At 63.1% G+C, this 10,159-nt stretch overlaps 1 protein-coding gene across 1 annotated transcript; it reads right to left on the reverse strand.

The window, feature by feature from the left end:
- Window positions 1-1,201: 1,201 nt before the first annotated feature.
- PPOX (protoporphyrinogen oxidase) lies at window positions 1,202-9,410 on the reverse strand. Its single transcript, XM_065420224.1, has 11 exons — window positions 9,321-9,410; window positions 8,305-8,439; window positions 7,534-7,649; window positions 7,189-7,321; window positions 5,591-5,735; window positions 5,070-5,260; window positions 4,589-4,649; window positions 4,157-4,275; window positions 2,384-2,533; window positions 2,262-2,304; window positions 1,202-1,851 (listed from the first exon to the last, which is right to left on the reverse strand). Exons 1-11 carry the CDS (start codon window positions 9,405-9,407, stop codon window positions 1,715-1,717), a joined length of 1,317 nt encoding a protein of 438 aa, XP_065276296.1. The 5' UTR covers window positions 9,408-9,410; the 3' UTR covers window positions 1,202-1,714.
- Between the last annotated feature and the right edge of the window lie 749 nt (window positions 9,411-10,159).

The raw sequence follows: 10,159 nt of genomic DNA on the forward strand, positions 1-10,159 counted from the left end.
GGCCAGGGAGCTGCTCTCCCATGGGGGGAGGGGGACAGGGGGACTTGGCTCCCTCCTTTCCTGGGGGCTAGTACTCACCTTGTGCCTGACTCCCCTGGCCCTGTCTGTGGCTGCTCTTGAGCTGGGGAGCTGCTAGCCTGGGCTTTTGGCCATGTCCTTCCCCCAGTCCCTGGTGCAGCTGCCAGGGCATTTGGCACCAGCAGCCTCCATTGTACCTAGCTGTGCCCTTGGCGGGGGCACACAGCCTGCTGGGGCTACAGCAGCCACGGCAGGGGCAGGGCAGAATCCCAGCCTCACCTCCCTGCCCCCTTAAAGCAAGAGCCAAATGCTGGGAGCCCAGCCTCCCCCCACCCTGCTGCGCAGGAGCCTCCAGGGGAGCAGCTGGGCAAATGGCCTGGGCTGGGCCTGCTGCCTGGAGCAGCAGGGAGAGGAGCCCCCTCCCTGGGATTCCAGCTGGAGCCTTTCCACTCCCCCATGTTCTGGGCATTAGTGGCACTGGTGCCTGGGCAGCTGCCCAAGGGCCCATAAGCCCAGGGCACAGCCAGGGGGCCAGCTGCTGCTGCAGGCTTAGCTTATACCTGCTAAAAGGCCTCCAGGCAGCAACTTCCCCAGCACTGAATTCACTTTAAGGGATGGGTGCTGAGTAGACTGTGCTTAGAGTGAGCCAGGCTGCTCCCATCCCCTCACCCCAGAACAGTTTGTGACCTAGGGGGCTGTGTCTAGCCCCCACCCCTGTGGTGGTTTGGGGGAGCCCAGGGGTTGATCCTCGTGTAGCTGTTGACAATTTGCTGTGGTTATTCATTTAGGAACGTGCTCACCGTGCCTGGCGGCTGCTGCACCACACAGGAGCTGAATAAAATGTTTGGTTCTACAATGGCCCCATAGCTCATCCCTTTGCATCACCCCAACCTCCGGGGGAGGGGATATCACAGCCCAGGGAGCCTGGCCCGGGAACTGGGGCTGGACTTCCCCCACTCAGCTCCCTTGGCCCGGACAGAGCCTCTAGAAACTGGCTGCCTGCCATGGGCACCTCACCTGCGTGCTGCTGCTTCTCCTGAGCTGTTCTGTACCTAGCGGTGTCCACAGCACCAGGTCAGTGCCAGGTGCTGTGCTCCTTGGCACTGGCCTGCCCTAGTGCCAGCTCCCCGCCCGCCCCCATCCTAGCATGCTGTAGTGAGAGGAGAATTAGTCAGCACAGAGCCACGCTAACCCAGCCTTGGGGAGTTTATTAGTCAATGACAGCCTGAGGTTGTGCAGGGCCGCTCCAGGGAGCTGCAGGGGTCACAGCCAATCCCCCCCGCCCACACACAGTGAGCTCCACAAAGGCAGCAAAACCACACCAGCCAGGGAGGGGCTTGGCCAAGGGCTGGTGGTGGTGGGGGGGTGTCTGGGTGAGACAAGCCAGCCCAGCCCCTCCCTTGGGCTGGTACCTGACCACTGCTAGGAAGAACCCAGGCTGCAGCCGACAGCTGCTGAGAGCGGCCCAGCCTCCACACTCACATTCTCTCACTGCTTCTGGGGGTGTCCCTTTATCGCAAGGGGGGCCCCAGCAGGACACCCCCAGCCCCACCCACCTCGGGCAGGAATCCAGCTCCCAGTGCTCTCAGAGGAGGCAGCCTCTCCTCACACTGTGAGAGCCCGTTGCCTGGCCGGGGGCTCCACTGTTCTCTGCTCGAAGCAGAGTTAGTTCAAGAGGCGGGCACCCAGTGGCAGATCAGCAGGCCTGGTCCAGGAGCTGGGTGACTGCCGTCTTGGCACTGTAGATACAGTCGTTCACAGAGACACCTTGGTAGGAGGCCCCGATCAGGCTCAGCGGCAATCCTTCCTGCTCCAGGTAACGGCTGATGGTCTCTGTCAGGGGGACAGAGGGAGTAAGGCTAGAGGGGTCTCTACCACCCCCAGCACATGGGCTGGAGCTGTGCTCCCCTGGCTGTGCTGATAAATCCCACCTGTGCCCCATTGCCCAGCCCAGGACCCCACCCCCAGGCTTGACCTGGGGGGAATAGCTCAGTGGTTTGAGCATTGGCCTGCTAAACCCAGGGTTGTGAGTTCAATCCTTGAGGGGGCCATTTAGGGATCTGGGACAAAAATCTGTCTGGGGATTGGTCCTGCTTTGAGCAGGGGGCTGGACTAGATGACCTCCTGAGGTCCCTTCCAACCCTGATATTTTATGATTCTATGATACTGCAGACGGGAGAACAAGCGAGGGGCAGCCTGATGCCATAGATGTGAGAGGGCACCAAGGGCTCTGCCAGCCTTACCTGTCCTCTGCCAGTGGCCGAGCGTGTACTGGGGGATGCAGGCCTGTGGAAGGACCAGAGACAGGGTGAGGGCTGGTTTGGCCTGTATGGTTCCCAGTGCTGCCCACCCCCACCCCACCTACCTTGAGCACCTTGACGATTGTACGAGAGGGCTCGGCCACAATGCCCAGGTGTGCCCTCACTGCCTCCTTGGCACGGCTCAGCAGCACAGCCAGTGGCACAGTGTCTGGGTCCCCAAAGCCCTGTTCGAACCACGCACCTCCCAGCATCACCTGCAGGCAGCAAAACAACCACTCAGGAGGGGAGCAGGATCTTGGCTGGGGGCCAACAGGACTCCTCTGAACTGGGGTGGGGAGGGGTAACTGCTCCAGAAAACCAGGGTCTCCCCCCTCCCTACCCTAAACTGGTTTCAAGACTAAGCTTGATAAGTTTATGGAGGGGATGGTATGATGGGATTTTGGCAATTAATTGATCTTTAACTATTAGCGGTAAATATGCCCAATGGCCTGTGATGGGACACTAGATAGGTGGGATCTGAATTACTACAGATAATTCTTTCCTGGGTGCTGGCTGGTGAGTCTTGCCCACATGCTCAGGGTTCAGCCGATCGCCATATTTGGGGTCGGGAAGGAATTTTCTTCCAGGGTAGATTGGCAGAGGCCCTGGGAGTTTTTCGCCTTCCTCTGCAGCATGGGGCACGGGTCACTTGCTGGAGGATTCTCTGCACCTTGAAGTCTAAACCACAAGTTGAGGACTTCAATAGCTCAGACATACGTCAGGGGTTTGTTCCAGGAGTGGGTGGGTGAGTTTCTGTGGTCTGCGTTGTGCAGGAGGTCAGACTAGACAATCATAATGGTCCCTTCTGACCTTAAAGTCTATTTTAAACAGGGCCCCAGAGGACCAGGCCTGGCCCCAAACCAGGATCCCCTGCCCCACACGGAGGACATGGCTGAGCTGGTGCCAGACCAGGCCAACCTTCAGCCCATGGGAGGAGCCAGCAGGATGCTGGGGGTCCTGGGCCAGCTGCCATAGCTGTCTGCCCTGTGCTGTGGTGGAACCAGCCCCCTTGTCATGGATACTCTGGGGCTGGAGTACCCACAGAAAGAAAAGTGGGTGCTCAGCACTCACCAGCGGGCCCTGCGGATCAGCTCCTCCCCCTCCCTCCCAGCGCCTCCTGCTGAACAGCTCAGCAGTGGGCAGGAGGTGCTGGGGGAGGAGTGAGGGCAGGGCAGGGGTGGGGCCTTGGGGGAAGGAGTGGAGTAGGTGTTAAGCACCCCTAGGGAAAATCAGCGCCTGTGCACCCTGTGACCAGGGGTCAGGCTGCCAGGGCCCATGGCTGGACCTGTGCACATCCACACCCAGCCCCCTCCGCCACCAGCACGCCTCCCTGGTGGGAGCAGGGGGCAGGGTGGTGTGCTCACCGTGAGCCGGACGGAAGGGCCACAGGTGCCATTCTGCTCCGGGAAGGCGACCGAGTCGTAGACAATGCCTAGCAGGGAGCTGTCTTCGAACGAGGGCACCAGGTGCCCGAACCCCTGGGACAGAGACAAGGAAACACCTGTTAACCCCCAGGGTCTGCCCCACTTCCCCCTGGAAGACGGTAGCTGGATGGGCAGACGGGTGGACACCCTGCCCGCACCCCCAGCTCTGGGAGCCAGCTCTGCATGCGACTTGCTGGCAGCTCCCCACAGCCCCCACCCCACAGCCCCCCGCTGCTCCCAGGATGGGGTAGAGCCCCCATGATATGAGGCTAGGGCTGTAGGCGTGGGGAGTTCTCCCTTCCCGCTCAGCCCCATGTAATGCTGGGTGCTCAGGGACCGGATGGGGGGCATGCTGGCCCAATGCTGGGGGCTGCAATGGTTTATGGTGGCAGGCGGGGGGCGTCCCACTCTCACCGTGATGGGCAGCGTGGCACCGTTGTACTGCAGGTTCACCACACCCACCGACACGGCCTCGATGCTGCGCAGCTCCTGGGCCAGCGGCTCGGCCCAGCCGGGAAGCAGCACCGCCAGAGCTGGAAACAGAGACACCTCAGCACAGAGCAGCTGGGGGCTCCACACCCCTCTCCCCCCTGCACAGAGCCGGAACGCCTGCTCCAAGCCACAGCCAGGGAGAAAACCCAGGAGTCTGCCACTCTCACCACTAGCCCACACTCCTGCACAGAGGGGAGGGCTCCCACGCCCAGCCACCAAACGGGCTCAGACCCACGCGGTGTCCCAACCCCCACCGTTCTAGTGCCTAGATGACTCCACAGCCACATGGGACCACACCGAGCACAGATCCCCATCAGAGCAGAGGAGCTCCCCTCAGCACAGCACCACCCCTACCTCTGGCTGGGATGGCACTGATCACATGGTCTGCTCTCACACTGCCATCCTCCAGGGTGATCTAGATGGGAAAGGCACAGTCAGAGCAGAGACCTCGGCCCACCTGCTGGCAAGCCTGGGCCTACACCCCTGCCCCACAGAGCAGAGAGGTGACTCAACCGAGCAGGAAGACAAGTGGCCAAGCTGGGATAGAAGCCAGGAGTCCTGGCTCCCAACCCCCCTGCTCTGACCACCAGCCCCACTCCCTTCCCAGAGCTGGGAACAGAACCCAGGAGTCCTGGCTCCCAGCCCCCCTGCTCTGACCACTCATGTTCACACCTGAATGGGGCAACGGTGAAGTGTTTGACCAGAAAATACAGCAAGAAGTGGAGGCTCAGTTTCAGTTTAACCCTTTGGAGCCCAGCTCCCCTCCCCTCCGTGTCCCAGCAGAGCCCTGGGGACTCCTAAGGGGTGCAAGAGGACGCACCCTGCTGCCTCCCACCTGCCAGCACTCAGCCGCCGTTCTCTCCAGGCGCCGCAGCTGGGCATGGCAGTGCATTTCCACCCCACGCTGTCTCAGGAAGTCCTGCAGGGCCTCAGGCAGTGTCTCCATGCCAGCACGCAGCGACCACTGGCTCCAGCGCTCGTCACGGGCCCTGCGGCTCAGCGCCGAGTCCAGGGCGGGGCCCTTCCCTAGGAGCAGAGAGCAGGCTAGAAACTCGTCCACACGGCAGATCCCCCAGGAACCCGCCAGTCTCCCCGCTTCCCAGCTCTACCCCGCTGCCCTGACCCACTGGGCTGCCACCAATGGGAAGGGCCCCCAGAGATCAGAGCTGGCCCTGGGAGCCAAGGGAGGAGGCTGCACAGCCAGCCAGTGATGGAGCAGGGTCCTGACTCAGGCGCATGCTCCTGTCCCTGTGGAAAGCCTTTCTGCATCACACTCTTCTAGAGCACAGGCGTAGCCTATCCCTGGCCCAGCGGCTCCAGAGCCCCTTTGCGGGAGGCTGCGCGGCCGACGCTCACCTCCGCCCAGGGCCATCCCCAGGATGACGGAGCGCCGCCTCCGCTCGGCCTCGAACAGCGCAGGGAAGCAGGAGCGCACGCTCAGGGCCCGGCAGTCTCCAGCAAACACCCCTCGGCACAGGCTGTCGATGGCAACGTCGGCCAGCTGGGGAGCCAAAAGGAGAGGATCAGCCAGGCCCTGCCCCAGCCCTAATGCTGCTGGGCATAGGGTCCTGCCCCAGCCCCACCTGCTGGGCACAGGCAAGAGAGAAGGGATCTTCCCAGTGGGGCTCTGGGTGAACTGAAGAGCCAGTGAGGGCAGCTCTTGCATCCCCCAGGGGGCAGCTGTGTGAAGGGGCAGAGACCATCCTGGACCGGAGTGCTGCTCTCCATTCCCCCAGCTGGCTCCACAAACCCTGGAGTGACCAGGGACAACCCTGGGTCCACCTGCCCTTCCCCCACCAGGACTGGGCAGACGAGGCTGCCAGGCAGCCCCCAGAGCCCCTGCATCAGGCCAGGCTCACTCCCCGCCAGCACAGAGACTGGAGAGGCCAGCCCCAGGCCTGCAGTCAGACCACAGCCCTCTACCCCCACACCGTGCACAGCTCCCACACCTCCCCAGCTGCTGAAGAGAGGCCAGTGCCAGGCCTGCAGTCAGACCGTGCCCACCCCACAGGGGGGAACACACACCCCACCCGGCCACAGCAGGCTTCTCACAATCAAACATGGGGCAGGAGGGCTCCCCATGCTGGGGGCAGGAGCCTCCTGCTCTGCCATTCGTACTGTTTGAAGCAGCCCCTCTCCCCGTTCATAGGACTCCCAGCAAGTTCCCTCTCCCCCACCGCTCAGTGGTGCTCTGACCCTCCAGCCCTTGGGCCTGTTCACCCCTCACCTCCTCTAGCACCTTCCCACCCTCGGGCTCCAGAGCACCGTGGCAACTAGGCTCCTCACCGCCAGGATGTCAGGCATGATCAGATGGGGAAACTGAGTCACAGAGCGAGGAAGAGCCATGCCTTGAGGCACACTCTGTCTGTGGCAGAGCCAGGAATAGAACCCAGGAGCCCTGACTTCCAGTCTCTCCTGCTTCACCACCAGGCTCTGCCCCATTGAGATACCAACAGAGAAACCGGTCATGGCAATGCAGCCCCCACTGGGGCAGGAAGTGGCAGCTGCTCCACTGCACAGCGACACTACCTGGCAGTTTGGAATGGGAAATGCAGAATCCTGCATGCGTCTGCCTGCGCTCGGGGCACTAGGAGAGCCTGGCAGAATGGCCTCAGGACACCTGGGTTCACACCCTGGCTCTTATGGAAATCACCTTGGGTCTCCAGTGGCCCTGAGCAACAGGGTTTGAGGCAAGCCCCCATGACAGTGCGGCACAGCTCACAGGCTGCCTGGGGCCCATCTGGGAGGGCCACGCCTGGCTCCCTTCCCTCACCCGCTGCAGGATGAAGATAGGCAGAGCTGCTGCCACCACGCCCTGGGGGCCAGCCCCAGCTCCTCCCCTGCACTAAATCTCTCCCAGTGCCCTGCGCACAAAGCTGCTTCCCCCTGCCCCATGCACAGAGCCCACACTCACCCCTCCTAGGCTCCCCTCCCTGCACAGGCTGGGCTCATACCTCCTTTCCGAAGCGGCGGCTCACAAAGCTGTGGATGGTCTCATCCGGCTGGGTGCCCCGGGGGGCTACCAGCTCACGCAGCCCACTCCAGAGTAGGGGTCTGGTGAAGGGCGGCACTGTCCGCAGAACACCGCTGCCAACAAACACAGAGGGGTTACCAGGCTGGGGCATGGCGGGCAAAGTGAACAGAGGCAGTGCAGCTGGGAACCTTCCCTGTCCCCACCCCCAGACCCATCACCCCCGGCACAGTCACTAGCTGCTGGGATTGAGGGGAAGAGTCAGCTCCCCCACACAGCAGCTGGGCAGGCCCATGGGCAGGGACACCTGCAGCAGCAGGACACGTACCCAATGCCGGATGGCAGCCTGTGCAGCGCCCCGCTCACATAGAGGTAGCGGTTCTTGGAAGCCGGGTGGTCACCGGGCACCGGAAGCACGTCTGCATCCAGGCCAAGTTCAGAGACCTAGGGAGAGACAAGCAGGCCAGACACCGACTGCTCACATTACTGGGTATTAGGGCAGCACCAAGAGGCCATGACCAAAATTGGGGGTCCCTGCTGCCCCCCACACTCCCTACTCCTAGCTGAGATCAGGGGGGCGCTAGTCATGCCAGACCCCCTGGCCCTGACTGAGATGGGGCAGGACAGACCAAAATCAGCAGGCTCTGCCCAACTGCATGCAGCCATTTCACAGACTCCACCCAAACCGCCCCAGAGCTGCCAGATGTTCCCCCCCTTTGACCATGCCCCACGGGTTCCTCTAAGCCATTGCCTGCCCTCCCCCCGCTCTGTAGTGCGCTGGCATGTCTGCTTCCTCGCCAAGGCCATTCCAGCCAGGGGCTGAGAACCAGCCCTTCAGCAGGGGTAGACCCAGCTACTCGAATCAAGAGCACCCAGCTGTCGCTGTCCTGCTGGCGTGCAAGCGATTGCAAGGTCCCAGCAGCCACCAGGAGGCAGCTCTGGGGCCTGCCCCTGCATGGGGGCTCCCAGCACCTCCCTTAGGAGATCAGCCCAGCTGGACAGATCCCACCTGGCTGCAGAGCCAACACTCCATGTCTCCCCCTCATCCCCCACCCGGGCCCTGCCCCCTTCCCCCATCCTGCAGGCTCTGCCCACCTACCATGAGCAGAGTGTTCTTCCCCACGGTCCCGGCAGGTCGGATCCCTCTGGGGCCATGCTCAAATACGGCCCCGTCCTCAGTTCGAGTGGAATGGAGCCAGCCCCCCAGGCGGCCGCTGCCCTCCAGCAGGATTATCTGTGGGGAGGGGGGAGCCCATCAGGGCAGGGCTGCAGTCGCCCCAGTTCTCACTGGAGAAGGTGCCAGCAGGCACCTGTCGCTTAGCCAGCTCCCCGTAACACCAAGGCTCCCGGTACACACGGCCCTAACTGCCCCGGAGCCCAGCCCAATCCAGCTTCCCCTGAGCCCCGGGCTGTGGCCTGTGGAGGCCATTTCCAGGCATGAAGCACCACGGTCAGCACTGGATTGCACCATCTCCCTACTGGTGCCCCAGTGCAGCACAGCCTGGCACCAAGAGAAATAGAAATAGAAAAGAAATTAATGGAGATATCCCATCTCCTAGAACTGGAAGGGACCTTGAAAGGTCATTGAGTCCAGCCCCCTGCCTTCACTAGCAGGACCAAGTACTGATTTTGCCCCAGATCCCCAAGTGGCCCCCTCAAGGATTGAACTCACAATCCTGGGTTTAGCAGGCCAATGCTCAAACCACTGAGCTATCCCTCCCCCCCTGGTGGGGGAAGAGCCCCAGGACCTGCCCCACAGCCAGGTGGCCGAGCCTCACAGAAGGGACCAAGGGCCACCCACAGGCCTGAACTCCAGGCAGGGTGATGCCCTAGCTGGGTGGGGCAGCTGTGATCACAGGGTCATTGAATGCTGCACAAGCCAGCCCCACACCGGGTACCCTTTACCCTCCACTGGCACTTCCAGCACAGAGGCCAAGAGCTGGAAGCTGTAGGGAAGGGGCTCCTCTCTGCCCCCGGAAGGCAGGGCAGCCCTGGTGCTGTCCGTGGTCTCCACAGAAAGGCCTCAGTTGGTCTCCAGAGCAGTGGGGCAGCCCCATGGTCAGCAACCCGCCACGTTAGTGGCACCCCTGGGGGTGCTGCCCCGGGAGGTCTCACCTTGGGAGCATTGGGGCTCCTGGCCAGGTGGTAGCAGGCGGTGAGGCCACTGATCCCACCACCGACGACTGCCACCGTCCTCTGCATCCAGCAGCCTGGGGGAGAGGAAAGGGGTCAGTGTGGAGAGGGGCTGGCTGTGCCCCTACACTGGGATCAGTTGCTCCCCCTAAACCTGGGGTCTCTGGGGCTAGACCCCACCCAGGGGGCCAGCAACATGGGACAGAGCCACACGTAGGATGGGACCCATGACACGCGCTGCACTGCCACCAGCCTCAGCCCCCCACTACCCTCACCCCAACCACCCACAGCCTCAGCCCCCCATTACCCTCACCCCAACCACTCCCAGCCTCAGCCCCCTGCCACCCCCACCCCAACTGCCCACAGCCTCAGCCCCCCACCCCAACCATTCCCACCCCAGCCTCAGCCCCCCACCGCCCCCATTACCCTCACCCCACAGACTCCCAGCCTCAGCCCCCACCACCCCAACCACTCCCAGCCTCAGCCTCCCACCCCAACCTCAGCCCCACACCGCCCCCTCCTTCCCGTCCCGACCCGACCGTCCGGCCACTCTCACCCTCGGAGCAAAAATGCCCCCTCGCCGCCGCGGCCGGGATTGGTAAAGGTGGGGGCGGGAATAACGAGCTATGGACCAATCAGACAGCAGACCGTCCCGGCCTGCATCAACAAGGTCGGCCCCGCCCCTGTGACGGGATGGGGCGGGGGGTAGGGCGGCCCGGCAAGGCGGGCGGGGCGGGGCGGGGTAGGGCGAGCAGTGCTTGGCGGCATCGTCCCGTCACCCCGCCGCAAAGGCCCCCAGCCCCGTATCACCCCCACTGCCG

The sequence above is a fragment of the Emys orbicularis genome, chromosome 20 (assembly GCF_028017835.1).
Source record: "Emys orbicularis isolate rEmyOrb1 chromosome 20, rEmyOrb1.hap1, whole genome shotgun sequence".
In the NCBI taxonomy this organism is placed as follows: domain Eukaryota; kingdom Metazoa; phylum Chordata; order Testudines; family Emydidae; genus Emys; species Emys orbicularis.